This window comes from Sciurus vulgaris (assembly GCF_902686455.1).
Source record: "Sciurus vulgaris genome assembly, chromosome: 18".
Lineage (NCBI taxonomy): Eukaryota > Metazoa > Chordata > Mammalia > Rodentia > Sciuridae > Sciurus > Sciurus vulgaris.
Genome location: NC_136479.1, coordinates 30060023 through 30077096, shown reverse-complemented (window position 1 = coordinate 30077096; position 17074 = coordinate 30060023). Strand labels below are relative to the sequence as shown.

At 47.3% G+C, this 17074-nt stretch overlaps 1 protein-coding gene across 1 annotated transcript in view; it reads right to left on the bottom strand.

Annotated features, from left to right (window-relative positions):
- Positions 1 to 1500: 1500 nt before the first annotated feature.
- The window catches only part of GNA12 (G protein subunit alpha 12), a 90259-nt gene continuing 74685 nt past the window's right edge, over positions 1501 to 17074 (bottom strand). The window contains exons 3-4 of the mRNA XM_079120453.1: positions 5774 to 5824; positions 1501 to 4429 (exon numbers count right to left, since the gene is read on the bottom strand). Of these exons, the coding sequence (XP_078976579.1) occupies positions 3860 to 4429; positions 5774 to 5824 (621 nt within the window). The 3' untranslated portion in view covers positions 1501 to 3859. The remainder of the gene's footprint in view (positions 4430 to 5773; positions 5825 to 17074) is intronic.

The following is a 17074-nucleotide window of genomic DNA, read 5'->3' as shown; positions in this document are numbered from 1 at the left end:
GGTGAATCTGGAAAAACTATCAGCCCAACAGCTGGAGTGAGCGGGAGCCACAAGGACTGCCGGCTAGCCTGACACTCAGGTGCAAGTCGCTTCCATTTTTGACATCTGAGCTGCTAAGCACACCTGAGGTTCCTTAGCGAGAGTGGCACCAAACACGCGGAAAACTGCTCATTTGCAAGGCCTTCCTATGGTCACACCTGTGACAGAAAACCCACCTTCCTCCCAAGGCAGGCTGCTGGCCACAGCCAGGGGAAGGCTGGGTGGAGAGCAGTTCTCACCGTGCTAATCATGGTTCCTTAAGCCCAGAAGGAACCTCAAGTCTGTGTACTTTTGTGGCCCTCAAGCCCGGCTCTGCATCTGCATCTCCTGGGACAGCAGGAATCCATATATATGATGTTTGAACCTGAGCAGCCTTGGGCGGTGTCCAAGTGCCTCCCCCAGCCACCTGGCCAGCCTGGGGCCCAGTGTGTGCCTTGTGGGCATCCCTCTGGGAAGTTTCTGCTTTTCCCACTTGTGGTCAGTTCCAGACACCTGGCCACACACAGACAATGGCATTGAGCAACACCCCCTAGTCCTCTTTCTAGAAATCTGCTTGTTTGGCCAAGAGACAAATAGTGGGAGAGCTAGTTACAGCAGAATCCTGAGCACAGGAAAGCTCTGGCCATGAACCGCACTGATGACCGCAGGGCGTTCACCTTGGCGAGGTGTCGCCCAGGGGGCTCCACCACAACACCCCCACCGTGCCATCTCTGGGGCTTCTCTGGTCAGTCACCAGGTCCCTGCCCTTGGGGCTTCCAGATCTTGCACAGCAGGGCATCTCCCTTTCACAGGTGAGGGTCTTTAGTTACGTGCTCCCTTTACACGCCTCAAAGTTGTGCTCCACGGGTTTCAGTTCAGAGAGATTTTTATGGCTGCTTCCCTACATGCCAGACTTGGGATGTGGAAATTATACTGATTAATGAATAGTGAACCTTCAAATGGAATTAGGATTGGAGTTATTTGCTCTGAACTTCTGGAATTAAAAAATTGAAAATTAGTATTTGTTTTGAATGCTGAGTAATATTTTATATTTGGCAAAAAAACTTAGAACTTATTTTAATAAATTCCAGAGACTGAAGGTGCTCGGGTCTTTAAGGCAAACCCTGCCAGCAAAGGCTACCACAGGTGCAGATGGAAGCATGAGAGGCTGGCCCTAATGGGTGCCCCTAACTTGGAGCCTGATTGGTAATGTGTCCTGGGACCTCTAAGTTAGTCACAATTAATCAGCATGCTTCAACATTATTTTTTGATCTTGGAGTTTAAATACTCTGACCAATTTTTCTTTTGTCAAAGAAGTAGAAAAATCACAAGAATAAGAATTCTAGAGCTCTCTATAAATTTTGAGCTATGACTCAAAATCTTTGAAACAATTTCTCTACAAAGGAAAGAGTTAAAATATATATTTCAGTTAAAAACCAACACATGCTCTTTTGTGTAAACAGTATAACTATGAGGAGGAAGTCTTATTTTGAGGAAGTTTATTGTTACATTTTTGCAATAATAGATGAGGCACGAATACCTCCCGCTTCTCCAACATCGCAATTAAAAAAGACAACAGTCAAGGGTAACAGTGAAATTAAAATAAAAAAATACAAAAGCATAAGGTTTTGGAGACAAAAAGGACTACAATCTATGTGTAGAAAAGTTGTAAATGATTTCAGTTTAGCCTTGCAAACAGTTATCTCCTTCTCCAATGACAACACTTCACAGAGTCCAGAGGAGGGGTATCCTTAAAGACGCCCTAACCCACCCCTTCAACAAGTGGAGGCCGTCCAGGCTCAGCCGGCCGGGCTGCTGACAGGGTATGTGGCCAGAGGCTGGGCTGGGTGACCCTGGCCTCTGGCTACCCACTGCTTTCTGTTCAGGCCCGTCCTATCACTCACACGTGTCCAGGTTTGAAAGTGACAGGCACACATGCTGACTGCTGGAAGGGAAGAGCTCTCACTGCTGAGACTGGCCACAGTGATGCCACTGTTACCCCAGTCACTGCGGCATCAGCCCCGAGAGCCAGGGAGAGCACCCCAACATCATGGAGAATGGCTTGCTCCCGTCTGGGCTCTCGATCCTAACAGACGTGAGGCACACAGAAAACTGGGCAGGCAAGGAAAGCAACCTGTGCCATGAACCACGCCCCTCTTCACTGTGCCCAACTGAAGATGTGACCTGAGTCATCCTGATGAGCCCTGCCAAGGCTACTCATCTCGTTTACATAAGGCCATCAGCACTATGTGACACCTGGGTCACATCCCTTCAGCTTTGAAGAGTTACAGAAAACAGCACAAAAACAGCAACTACTTCTTCTGGGCCAAAGGAAAGGGACAAAACCCAGCAGACTTGGACACAGACCCTCGAGCAGTGTGAGGGAGAGTCCTATGTCATCTCATAAGTGAAGTGTGGTGGTAACAGGACGATTCAAGCAGGCTTTTCCTGCCTCTCTGGTTTAGCATCTGCCACAAGATTCATATTGTCTGGTTGTTGAAATGAGCCAAGCATGAGGCAAAAGGGACACCACGGTCAGGAGCAGTGTGACGTCAGGACAGGCTCTCCGATGTTAGTGAACCACATGACACTGGTGCCACTTTTACTTGTGTTTTAAGTGCCAAGAAAAGCTGTCCACCCCACCCCTGATGCTCAGAGGGGCGGTGTGGAGTGCAAGGCGTTCTGACACAGCGAGTCCCCGGGAGGTACCTTAGGTGTACCAGCCCGTCAACACCGCACTTCCCTGGGCGGGTGGGCAGGCTGAGAGCACCTGCTGCTCTGTGTGCACAGGAACAGAAGCAAGAGGCCTGGCAGGACTGAGGTGGAAAGAAGCCACTGCCCAAAGGCTCTGGCAGGTAGGCAGAAATCTGGCCATCTGCAGAAGCCAGGTTTCTCTGGGGTCTGCGGGCTACATGAAGGCCAGCTGACAGAACTCCCAAGCAGCTGTGACAGGAACAAAGGCTGCAGCAGTACCCTTGCCAGCTTCCAGAAGCCCAGAGGAGAAGATCCCCGTTATTTCCCAAAGACGGAAACTCCACATGCGGGCAACTGTTGGGTCAGAAGATGACTTGCAAGTAAGATGGAGAAGCCATCTGCAAGGCCACTTGGTTTATGTGTCTTTGTGCCGTTAGGTGGGAAGGGAAGGGCAAGGAGTAAAAAGCACCACTGTGTGCATGTGGACAGAGTGACAGCCATGGCCCAGGGCTACCCCTGCTCCACGCTGCTGCTGGGGCATTAAGGCAGGTCCTTGGCTCTCAACCTCGTCCTCCATGGAGGGGAGCAGAGACCTTGGCACAAGTCTTAAAGGCAGTGTGTTCACCTGGGAGGCGGCACTCAGACCCTGAGCCAGAGCTGCAGGGCCAGCTCAGGCACTCTGTGCCCAGCAGCCCTGGCACGCATCGCTACAAGCTACCGCGAGGCAAAGCTTTTGGGTTAGTCTGTCTCGGTGAAGACTCAGAGGTTAGAGAGAAAAGCCATCTGCAAGGCCAGCTGGTTTTTGTGTTTTAGTCATTAAAGAGAGAATGTGTGTGCACACACCATCCTCGATTAAATTGTGTCAGGAAAGGAATACAGTTCCTGTAAAAAGAGGGCTGTGTTATTAGGTATTGCAGATTAACACCAAAGTGAGCACTTGGATTTTCAGTAGTTTCACTAGTCCCCAAATCAGTAGCTAACATGGAGTTCCCACGTCCTCTTGCCTAGAGCTCGTGGCTGGGCTGGAGCCCAGCATTCTTGAGCCAGGTATATGACAGCATGGGTCTGAGAAGCCCTGCAGGACCACACAGGCCACAAGTGCCAAGGGCCACAGAGGCTGCCTCAGAAAGGCACAGGGGGCTTCTTCTCACTGCAGCATGATGTCCTTCAGGTTCTCCTGTAGGATCGTGTCCTTCACAGCGTGGAACACGAAGCGGATGTTCTCGGTGTCTATGGCGGTGGTGAAGTGGTGGAACAGTGGCTTGCTGCGGTTTCGTCTCTTTCTATCAAAACACTGGACCAGGTAGCGCTGGACGTCCTCCAGTCGGTGAGGGTCACCCTTGAAATCTGGGAAGTGCTTCTTGATGCTGACCGTCTTCACCTTCTCCACCAGGAGGTCCATCTTATTAAGGAAAAGAATTATGGAGACATTGAAGAAGAGCTTGTTGTTGACGATGGTCTCAAAGATGTTCATCGACTCCACCAGCCGGTTGGTGCGCCTGTCCTCCATGAGGACCTGGTCGTATTCACTAGAGGACACCATGAACAGGATGGACGTGATCCCATCAAAGCACTGGAACCACTTTTGGCGCTGAGACCGCTGGCCGCCCACATCCACCATCTTAAAAGGGATTTTTTTAATAACGAAGTCATGTTCCACAATCCCCTTGGTGGCCTTCCGGGCCAGCAAGATGTCTTGCTTACTAGGGAAGTAGTTCTGTAAAATACAGGATGAGGGAGACATTCAGGAGAAAATAAGAACAAAAACATGTCAAAAGGGTGGAGGGAAAGTGACACTGACTTTGCAATGAGTTTAACTAAAAAACCAGAAGCAGATTTCATTTACAGAGTTATGCATTCACTGAGAAACAAAGTGAAGTGACTGAGTGCTTCATTTCAAAATGAATGGGGGCTCATCAATTTGAGGAGGATCGATCAGAATTCCTACTGCCAGGACCCAGAAAATCTCATTCGGTTTCCTCTCTGGAAGAAAGTGAATTTTTTTTTTTTTTTCTGCATCATAGATACTTTTTATTTTTCTAACTTCCAGAGCATAAATATTCTAAAACCTTACTATGAAATAATTTAATTTAGGTTTTACAATAGTATTTAAATGAAATCAGCAGTATATGTAATACATTCTTCCTAGGAAACTTTGTTCTGGGTGCTGGGATGGAAGGCAGGGCAGTGCCTATGCTAAGCCTATGCTGTCCCACTGAACCACGCCCTGACCCACGGAAGTCTTCAGCTCCACAAAGGCAATAATGTGGCCACTTAAACCATGGTGGTCCTGCACTGTGACAAGCCCTTCAGTGACTTGGGCACACTGCCACCCTCACAGCTAGCCCAGAACTGGGTGGGAGGTGAATGGGCCTAGACCTGGAGGCTAACTGCAGTTCACAGGGGATGGGACACGGAAGTCCAGACTAAGACCCTATAGGTTGGGTGATCGGTTACTTCAATAAATCAAGAGGCCCAGTGGCTTGGGAGGCTGAGGCAGGAGGATCTTGAGTTCAGAGCCAGCCTCAGCAAACGAGAGGAGCTAAGCAACTCAGTGAGACCCTGTCTCTAAATAAAATACAAAATAGAGCCTGAATGTGGCTCAGTGGTTGAGTGCCCCTGAGTTCAATCCCTGACACCCCACCCCCCCAAATAAATAAATAAAGGGAAAAAAAGGGTGAAGAAACATATAGATTAAAAGAAATTTAAGTGACATCAACCGATTGTGATGTGTAGATCATATTAGGATATTGATTCAAACTGTTCAAAGAAACCCACCAAGAAAACCTTAGGGAGATGACTGAGAAAATCTCAGGACTGATTGGAGACTGGTTGATAGGAATTATTGCTCATGTTTTGGGAGCACAATGGCATCATACTTATGGTTTTTAGAGTCGTTCTCCAAAGGACAAACCCATGCAAGAGCATGACATTACAGTGCTGTCACAGGAACTGGTTAGGAGGAGCAGACCCACAGGCTCAGCCAGGGCCTGTGTTGCTCGTTTTGGTCCCAAGCATTTTCCAGTCCTGGGCTGCAGATTCCGGTGGGGTGGTCACTCACCAGCTGGCCAATCCGGTCCAGGTTATCCAGGAAGTACTTCACTGATTCACCCTGTCACAGAGAAAAACATGCACAGCTCAGTCTTAATGGAGGAACCCTGACTGGCAAATGAAAGGACTGAACAGGAAACAGCAGGGATACTTCACTGTGCAAACAGGAAAGCAAAGTAAAAAAGGCAGAGTGTACATGTGATTTTTAAAATTAAAAACACAAAATTACCATTAAAAACATACAATTTTTAAAATAATGCAGTTTCTCTAGCCCCAACCCCAAGATTTGAATTCTGTTTTCCCCTACTGCATGCTGGCGATTGGCAGTGATTGGATGCTTGCCTGCTCCAGGCCACACACCACTGGGGGACAGGAGCTTAGTTCTGTCTGCTTCTGACAAACTTAGCCCAAGGGACCCTGGACATTGTTTCTTAAGACAGTTAAAAACCCTGAAGAGAAGGGGCAGTTTTTCTAGTTTCTAGAAGCATTCCATATGATTTCGCCACTTTTATGACTTGGCACACTTGTGTTTCTGAGGTGGAATGATGTGTCCTTATGGGCTGAGCCAGGTCCCACAGCTGGAGGCACACTTGAGGACACTGGCACTCACAGGCACAAGGGGCTCAGAGACATCCAGTGCTGGCTTCGGCTTCAGTGGGACTAATGGAGGAAGGGGCAAGTGAACAGGCAAGGTCTCTCTGAGGGGCTGGAGCGTTTTGTTTCCGCGTGGAGAGCCCACCAGGCCTCACTCAGAGCTGGGGGCGGAGAGGCAGGCCTGGGCTTCACACCCTGCCCTCGGGGGCTTGTGCAAGAGGGCCTGGAGGGAGTTCAGGTCACTGTGCACCTTCTCAAAAAGCGTACAAGAGGCGAGGTCACCCACACACGCAGCCAGTTGACATTCTAGATGGTCAGCTGGAGGAAAGATCACTGGAAGGGCACCAAATGACAGCTGTGACTTCATAAGAAAAGGGGGAGGGCCGACAGGAGCCAGCAGCTCCTGGTTAGTTCTCTCTGCAAATCCGTCTCCGACGGCCTAAAGGAAGAAAAGTGACTTCCTTTAGTGAAGTCGGCCTCCTGCTCCAGAATGTGAGGACGCCTCCAGAGAGCGCTTCCTCTGAAGGGAGGGAAATGCACGTTTCCGGCATCGCAGCGCCGATAAGCAGTAAAGGCGAACTTCCTCCTGCTGCTTTGGGAGCACAGGTGGCTCTGAAGTGGGGAGAGGCATCCAACTCCCGGCCCCGGGTGCCCAGCGCTCCATGCAGGCCCCCCTTCCCCTCCCACAAAGGCCCTTCCACTGAGGAGCGAGGCTGCTCAGCCCTCTCTGCTGGCTGCTCCAGTCCGCTGGCTTTGTCTGCACATCTGCCTCCCCTGCTCAGACAGGAAACAGCTGGGCAGGGATTAGGGACAGCAGTGCACCTGATCAGGACAGCTTGCTTCCCTTCTGCCTCCTCCGGCTCATCAGGGCCTGGAGGAGTGGACACCCTGTACCTCACACACCCTCTGCCATGTGTGCTGACAGTGGTGCCCACCATGCTCTCCAGGCAGGCTGAGCAGGGGCAGCAGCGCACAGCCAGGGCTGCTCCTGCCTGGTTCCACCGGAGAAGAAGGAAGCACCGGGCTGGAGGAGGGCAGATGAGCTCTCTTCACAGGGGGTCTGGCTGGTTAGGCATAGGAAAGTCACAGCAGCCGGGCATGGTGGCGCATGCCTGTAATCCCAGCAACTCGGGAGGCTGGGGCAAGAGGATTGATTGTGAGTTTGAAGTCAGTCTCAGCAGTTTAGTGAGGCCCTCAGCAACTTAGGAGACCCTGTCTCAAAATAAAAATAAAAAGGACTGGGGATGTAGCTCAGTGGTAAAGTTTCCCTGGGTCCAGCCTCCAGTATCTAAATAAATAAATAAAATAGGTCGTAGCAATGCAAACCACAGCCGCCACTGTTCTTACCACCAGGAGATAGGAAGACCTGGGTGCTAGTGTTTTTCCCAGAAGATGCCGATGTGAAATGAAAGTTCCTCTGAGACACAGACAGAGATGAGGTAAATACAAAGATTTGGGCAGTAAGGACATTCTCCCCCAGTTTAAAATTATTTTAAATATTCCTTTTGAGTTTGAAATCAAACTCATCTAACTCCTTTAAAATGTATCAGATGCCAATATAAAACGATCTTCTCTACCAGATGGTTCCTCCCCAGCTCACCGTCCAGCCTCTTTGAATGTACTGATTTGTGATCTGTGCCCTTCTGCACACTTGGCGGCCTCCACCCCTAGGAAGGATGACATAGGAGGGAGGGGTCAGGCCAGGCTGCCTCACCGTTAGAACTGCGCCGTGGGCCACCTGCTGTCCAGCAAGGGGCTAGATGGAGGAGGCAGGAAGGGAGCAGCAGTCAGCCTTGCTGAAATCAGAGTTTGGTGACCAGCGTCCACGCTCTGCTGTCCCTGCGCTGGGGCAGTCATTGCTTCCGGGGCAGTCATTTGCAGCAGACTTCTTAGTTCCCCAGCATCAGCTCATTAACACCAGGTTTAAAATCCCAAGGTGGTCTCAATACACAGAGGGTTTCTTCAGAGAACTAGCATGGCCGCCATGGACGTTCACATGAAGTCAGCGGCTAGCAAGCGAGCACGGGCATGCTGGGTGGACCAGCTCCCCTCAGGGGGCAACTGAAGTAACAGCCTCACGACAGGAGGCTGGCTTTGGGAACTGGCTTCTTACTCATTTGAAAATCTAAGTCACTGAAGGTGAGTAAGAAACAAGATTCACGGATTAAACAAGAGGAAACAGTTCATCGGGTGGGGATCCTAGGCCGTGGGGCGGCCCTTGCTGAACCTCTCCACTTCCGGGAGCCAAGCTCTGCTGGGCTGTCCCCCTGGCATGAGGCACCCAGCCACCATGGTCTGGGCTTTGCTTCCCCTACTTATCTGTTAACTGAGGTAAAATTTGCGTAACAAATTCACCTGCTTAAAGTGAAGGCGTCAATGGCATTTGCTACCTTCCAGAAGTGGTGCACCCATCACCTCCATCTAGTTCCAAAGAATGTTCTTCATCCCAAAGGAGACCCCACACACACCAGGAGTCACGCCCAGGTCCCTCTGCTGTTTCCAGCATCACGTGGAGGGAGGCACAGTGCGTGGCCTTCTGGGTCTGGCCACTTTTACTCAGCACAGAGTCAAGGCTCACCCCTCCAGAGAGAACCCAGGTATGAGGAGGGGCGGGACAGCTTGCCCACCCCCCCCTACAGAATCCCTAGCAATGGCCCAGGAGACACAAGCCTCTTATCGCCCCAGCTGCCTGCTACCCTTCCACGTCTCGGGGAGATTCACACCAGGATTCCAGCCAGAACCCAAGTGCCAAGTGCTTGGGGCTAGAGCAGAGGCATCTGCAAAAGATGCTGAACAGCACAAGCCCGACTCCATCTGTCACCTGGAGCTGCCCAGGACGCACACTGCCAGTCTACCCTGTCTGTTTTCTCCCTTTCAATACATAGGCTTTGTTTTTCTTCTGATACAGGGGATTGAACCCAGGGCACTGAGCTATATCCCAAGAAAAACGTCCAAAAATGCTAGAAATTAAGAAGAAATCACAAAATAAATCAGAATATTTTGAAAATGATGAAAATAACAATATAAAAATTTGTGAGATGTGGTTTCTGAAATGTCAGGGGAGAAAATCTATAGCTTTAAATTCTTATGTTAGAAAAGAAAAGGATCCAAGAGTTCTGTTGCAGAGCAAAAAAAGGGAGAGTGAGTGAACCCAAGGTGAGCAGCGGAAGACCAGGCCAGGCCAGACCAGACCAGACCAGACCAGACCAGGCCAGACCAGACCAGACCAGGCCAGACCAGACCAGGCCAGACCAGACCAGACCAGACTAGGCCAGACCAGGCCAGGCCAGACCAGGCCAGACCAGACCAGACCAGACTAGACCAGACCAGGCCAGACCAGACCAGGCCAGACCAGACCAGACCAGACTAGACCAGACCAGGCCAGACCAGACCAGGCCAGACCAGACCAGGCCAGACCAGACCAGGCCAGACTAGACCAGACCAGGCCAGACCAGGCCAGGCCAGACCAGACCAGGCTAGACCAGACCAACGGGAAGAACAAGCGATGGGAACAGAACGAGGCCAAAAGTGGGCTCTGTAACAAGGTCTACAAGATGGACAGCTGCACAGCTAGAGGCCAGAGAGAAACAGAGACTCCCAGGATGGCCAGTGAAAGAGCTACCCCACTGTTCCCGCAAAGGGTGGAAGGATATCAACAGCAGGTCAAGACCCGCCTTAGGCTGACCAACCCGACGTTCATGAGGATTTGGACAAACTACTATTAAAAATTCAGTTTACCTAAAGGACACGCCAGGAAACAGAAATCTGAATAGAACATATTTATTCTAAAAATTGTTACAAAAGAAATCTTCAAAGGTAAACTCCAGGCCTGGATGGTTTCCCTGGTGAATTCTATCAAATACTCAAGAAAAAACACTAATCTTTTGCAAAGTTTTTCAGAAAAAATCGGAGGTAGGGATAATCCCAGTTCCTTTTATGAGGCCAGCATAACCCTAACACCAAAACTGATAAGAATGTTACTGGAAAAAAAAATTGTACCCCAATATCCCTCTTGAATGTAGACACAATCAATAACATTAACAAAACCTTAGCAAATCAACCCCAGCAATACACAGGAAAGATAATACATAAACAAAATAGAAAACAAACACCATTTTAAAATGAAATAAGAAGGAACATGTAAACATTTTAATAGATGAAGCAGAAAGTACTTAAAAACTTTGACCTAAACAGGGCAACAGTGGCACAAGCCTGTAATCCCAGTGATTTGGGAGGCTGAGGCAGGAGGATTCCAAGTTTGAGGCCAGCCTCAGCAATTTAGTGATGCCCTAAACAGTTTAGCAAGATCCTGTCTCAAAATAAAAAAAAAAAAGAAAGGGCTGGGGATGTAGCTCAGTTAAAGTACCCCTGGGTTAAGTCCCAGTACTATACCAAACCGAACCAAACAAAAAACCTTTGACCTACATTCATGGTTAAAAATCCACACCAAGCCACACATAGGAAGCTTCTTAGTCTGAGGAAGGGCGTCTATGACACACCTACAGTTGACATCATAATTAATGGTGAACTTCTGAATCCTTGTACCATAACATTTGGTTGAAGGCAAGGATGCTCACATTTATAGCTTCCAGTCATCAGCGGATGGGCAGGTCTACTGTGCAAAACAGGGAGACAGCAGGCAAGCAACACACGAAACAAGGAAAAGACGTGGGGACCAGAAGCAAGGAATGAAACTATATCTGCACATCACACAACTGTGAGTACAAAATTCCAAGGAAGGAACCTATAAAAGAGCTAACAATAGAACCATAAATGAGTTTAGCATGCTTGGCCAAGATAAATGGCCAATATGCAAAAACCAAGTACATTTTCATATACTAGTAGTAAAGCACTGGAATACAGTTTAAAAACAAAAGACAAATTTCAGTCAGCTGGCATTACTAGTGACTTGGGAGGCTGAGGCAGGAGGATTGTAAGTTTGAGGCTAGACTGGGCAACTCTCTCAAAATAAAAAATAAAAAGGGCTGGAGATTAACTCAGTAGTAGAGCACCCCTGGGTTCAACCCCCAGTACCTAAAACAAACCCCCAAACCATTCTATTTACAATAGCACCAAGAAACATAAAATATTTAATTAGGAATAAAATTTCTCATTTGCTATGTTTTATATTTTTTTGAAATAGTTACAGATGCACAGGTCGTTAGAGCTTAGAGAGGTCTTACGTGCCTGTCACCTGTTTTTCCCCAATGGTTACATCTTACAGACTCTGTGCAATATCAAAACAAGGGAACTTACTGGTATAACGTGTGCATTTTATGCATTTTCTCACCTGTGTAGACTCATGGCAGTCAAGGTGAGCTATCCCCAACCACAGGGGCTCCCTTGAGCTACAGTTTACCTAGTCCCTGCCACTGCTAACCTGATTTCCACCTCTAGTTTACAGCCTGTGTCCTATCCTTACAGTTTTGTCTTTTTCTAGACTATACTTTAAATGGAAACATAACAGCTTTTTTCAAACTGGCTTTTTCCACTAAGTGTAACACCCTTGAGATCTTCCCAAGCTGTTGCAACTGTTAATAGTTTGTTCCCTTCTGTTGCTAAGTAGGGACTCACGGTTTGGACATACTGGTTTATTTAACTATTCACCAATCTAGAGACATTCTGGTTGTTTCCGAAGTTTAGCCAGTATAAGTAAAGTTGCTGTTGACATTTAGGGATAGGATCTGTGTGGACATAAATTCTCATTTCTCTAGGATAAATATCCAGGAGTGGAGTGTGACTGCTGGGTCATGATAAGTGTATGTTTAGTTTTTAAACAAAACTGCCCAACTATTTCCCAGAATGGCTGTACCATTTATATCCCCACCAGCGATATATGAGGCATTTGGCTGATCAGCATCCTCATCAGCACTTGATAGTTTCACAAATTTTTATCTGTTCTAAAATGTATGTAGTAATATGTTGGAAAGATCAATTTACATTTCCCTTAATCTGCAAATGCCAGTGATGCTGAGTGTCTTTATGTGTTTATTTGCCTCCTGTGCATTGTCTTTGGTGAAACTCTGCATACCTTATTTTGTACTTGGACTTTTTAGATTCTAGACATGAATCCTTTGTCAGATATGTGGGTGCAAATATTCTCTCAGTCTATGGATCATCTTTTCATCTTAAAAGAATCTTTTGCAGAGCAAAAGTCTCAGAATTTGATGAAACCCAAATGGCCTTTTTTCAAAATCGATTCCTCTTTTTAAAGGGTGACACTTTAGGTGTCATGTCTAAGAACTCCAAGAACTCACCTCGCTCTAGGTCCCAGGCAGTTTCTACTACATTATCGTCTCAAAGTTTTAGAGCTTCACATTTAAATCTATTATTCAGTTTCAGTTACTTTTTGTATAGGGTATGAGATTTAAGATAGGGTTCAGCTTTCGGTCTGAAGACATCTGAGCCCACCTGAGCAAGGTTTGTTCAGCGGCTGGCTCCTTTCAAGATGTGCTGCGCCCTTGTCAGAGATCAGCTGCCTGGGCTGCTCCACCCACCTGCGCGTCTGCCCTTGGCCAACACCACATCCCGTGTGCTGCAGGATACCAGACCTGGGGTTAGTGGGAGGGTTCCTCCTGAGGGATCCTTTCTTTCTTTTTTTGTTATTCCAGTGCCTTCCCAGATACAGTTTAGAATCATTATCTCTACATCTACAAAAATTTTTGCTGAGATTTTGGTGGAAATTGTGTTAAATGTGCCCATCAACGTGGGGAGAAGTGATGTCTTTACAATGTTGTTTTTTCCAATCTGTGAACACGACGTGTCTCCCCATTTGCTTGGATCTTTTTGGATTTCTTTTACTGAGTATTTTATAGTTTTTGATCATATAAGTCCTATACATTTTGTTAAATTTACATCAAAGTATTTCATTTTTAAGTGACTGTTAATGGTGTGACATTTAAAATTTGTTTCCATGTGTTCATTACTAGTATATAGAAATAAATTTTACTTTTTGTGTCTTGATTGCACATCCTCTGTAAACTCTCTGACACTAGTCTACTACCTTCTTGCTGGCCTTCTTGGGATTTTCCAAGCCGTCTGCACCAGGAATGGTTTCATTTCTCCTTTTCTGTAGATTTCCAATAAGGCCCAGGCTTTAATGCATTAATTAAACAAGATGTTTTATTTATTTATTTATTTATTTATTTTAAATTGTGACAAACCTCTTCACGGAAACTGTGTGACCACTTGTGTAAAAAATCTGAAACCTAATAATTGGAGAGATATGCCCTGTTCATGAACTTGTCAATATTGTTAAGACATCAACCCCCAAAACTGATCTACAGACTCAGGACAAACCCAAGCAAAAGTCCAGCAGGCAGGCTTTTAACAGACATGGAGAAGCTTGTGTTAAAATGTATCTTTTTAAGACAACACAGAATAACTCAAACAATTCTGTAAAAGAACAGAGTTTTTATAATGCCTGAGTTTAAGACTTACTATAAAGTAATACTAAGAGATTTTGGTACTGGCGGAAGAAAAGTCATATAGATCAACTGAATGGAAATGCAAATCCACAAATTAGTCCAAATATCTGTGACCAACTGATTTCTGAAAAGTTGTCAGAGCAATTCAACTGAAAGGGAAACGACATGAGAAAAACAGGAGATCTTTATGGACAAATGACAAAGACAAAAGAACAATGACCCCAACCAATTCAGACACAAAACGGATCCAAAATGGACCTCAGATCTAAATGTACAAACTGAAACTCTTGAGTGTAATAGGAGAAAATCCTTGTGATTTTCAGTTAGGAAAAGAGTCTGTGCTGTCAGAATTCTCAGATGATCTATATCGTACACAACCATAGAAAAAGAAAAGATGTACTCCATTTGTATGTAACGAATCAAAATGCAGTCTGTAAAAATAAATAAATAAATAAATAAAATTAAAAAAAAAAGAATTCTCAGATGAACCTCAGTGACACATGCCCTTATACAGGTCTCATCCTCTGGAGTATGGGAGGAGTCTGCGAATACAAAAATCATCTTGACCTTGTGGAGTCCTTGAAAGGGTCTTGGGACCCCCAGAGCACATGTGGAGACCACTGTCCTAGGGAGATGGGCACACATGGACCAGACTGCCCTTGCAGGATCACTGTGTGTGTACCTCCACGTGTGATAGGCGAATGCATTCCTGTGCAATAGAACAGCAAAGAACCAGTATGAGAACACTGTAACCACCTGTCCCAATGTGCAGAAAATGTCATAGAACAATGAAACAAGTGATGATAAAATTTTTAGGTGATTCTTTATTTACATGAAGTTAAAAAACAGACGAAGCTAAACACACAGTTATAAAAACAAAAACACATACAGTGCTTCCTCTGTGGCAGTTGCAATTGTGTGTCTTTCATTACTAACTCAGCTGCTCTTCGCAATACCTGAGGCAGGTGTCAGTCGATCTTGTGAAGAAGGTGAGGCAGAGTGGTCAGGGATCTTGCCTGAGTGGCAAGTCATCTGGCTCCTTAGGTGACCATTTAGGGATATGCAGATGGTAAAAATACAAGGAAAAGGAAAGGAACAATCACCCCTGGTTCAGAACGGTGGAGGTTCTGCTGGGTGATGGTAACGGACGCAGGGGTGTCTAAGTTCCTGTTGATGTTCTAAATCTGAGTGGTGGGTGCAGATGTGTTTGGTTTGTGTTTAAATCTGTGCACGTTTCAAGCCCTCATCTGTAGTCGTATATGGTATGAGAGACATTTATGTATTTTGTAATTAAAAGAAAAAAAAAAAGAGAGAGAGAGAGAGGGAAAAACAAAACAAAACAAAAAAAAAACCCCAAACAAACCCACGGTGAAGGGCATTAAAAACCAGTCCTTTAGGCCAGGCCACTCCCTCCAAGCAGCTTTTCAGAAGTGTGTGCAGATCTCATTAAACACCGTCCTTCCGCCTCTTCTCAGAGCCCCTTGATCAGCGAGGTCCTTTTAAAAAGCCTTGCTCCTGGCTTTCTGCCACCCTCTCCGCCAAGCACACTGCCCAGGCCAGAAGCAACTAGCAGCTTTGTCATATGACTGGGAACACATAAAAATGACTTATTTTTTTAAAAATAGAAAACCACCTGGAACCTCAAGGTCGAGGAATTAAAAGCTGACAACATCAAAGACCTCTGTGTGCACCACGTAAACTGGGCACGTGAGTGACCGGCGGCAAGTCACTGGTTGAAGAGAGGACTGTTCTTTACTGCTGCTCATGTCTCCACCTTGGGCAAGGGGCGAATGTGGAGAGATGACTAAAGAGACAGAAAATCACCAACTCTTCAAGACTGCCAAGTAGGGGAAAGGTCACTTTTTACCAAAACAAATTGCTCAGGCTCACTTCTAAGTAGCCTGCCTCTCGGATTCCGTACTCTGTCGGTTCTGCGGCAGCTCTGGGTCCAGGCAAACGCCGGACAGCACACCAGCACCTAGAAGCACTTGTCCTGAGGCTGAGCCACCCCCACCCAGCGTCAGCACTGGGTTTCCTCACTGCTGGGCTTGCTCATTCTTCCTTCCAAGACACCAGGGATAATGGCACGGTGTCGGATCCGTGGAGCGTCTGATGGCACCACAGAGCAGCCTGTGCAGGCGCACACACTCCGCTGAACCATGACAAACCTGCTGCTGTCCTCTTAAGCCTTCCCAGCCCCCTCCCTCCAAATCCATCCCCACTTCCTTCTACAGGCAGCTTATCCCGGGAGCTAAGTTTAGCTGCTACCATTTCTAATCTTTCCTCCAGGGACTCGGTCGAGTTCCGCCTCACAGAGGCACCAGCCCTGGCTTTGCTCTCAGCTGAAGCTGCAGGTCCTCGCAGCAGCCGGCTTCCTCTGGGCGGGTGCTGTTGCAGCTGACCCTCTCACCCGAGGCCATCCTGCCGGACGGACCGTCCTCACAGGTCATGCCTCCGTCTGGGAGCGCTTGTTTCAGACCCCAACCACCCAGCTCTGCTACTTCTGGGCTGCCATGGCAGGTCAGAGGACATTCCCGCCTCACAGAACTGTCTTCAAGGCTGAGAGGACTGGAATGACCTGTGGCAGGCACTGGATGGGCAGCCCTGCCATTTGACTGAAGTCCTGGCTTTGGCTCACAATCCAGGATGGCCGACTTGACGACAGGATTCGAGACATTACAAGAGGAAAGTAAAGTAGGAGGAGAACCCAGCAAACTTTTTTTTTTTTTTAATTAACCTGATGTCACTCAGGTCAATTGGAAAGAGAACACAGAGGTACATCCTCCTTCACACCTACTGGTGCTGGCACTGTCCTCTGTTCCAGAACCAACCTCCAGCCCCAAATGCAAATTAAATTTCACTTGATTTACATTTTGCAGCTTTTGGGTCTTCTCTGACCATATGCTTGAATTTGCTAAAAACAACAAAACTGAAACACTGCAATCAATAGTTGCCGGAACGGGCTGCTGGAAAGTAAAGACCACAGCATTGCCCTAACAGAAGTGAGCGCTGTGGGGAGGCGGAGGCAGGAGTGTGGAGGCCAGGAGGCCGAGGCTGGCCTGGAAAAGAGAAGGTAGAGACCGCGCTACACCGGAGCATTTGTGCTCTCAAGGTGGTTAATGCCAAGCAGCTCTTTAGGTCACCCCCACCTAGTCCATGTTTTCCTACCTGTCAGGTCAACGAAACACCAGACCTTGAGAGAACAATGTGGCTGTGGGGCAGAGCATCTGTGTGGATGCTTGCTTCTCTCCACCTGCCTCTCTCCAGCCCCTCCACAAACAGGTGAAAAC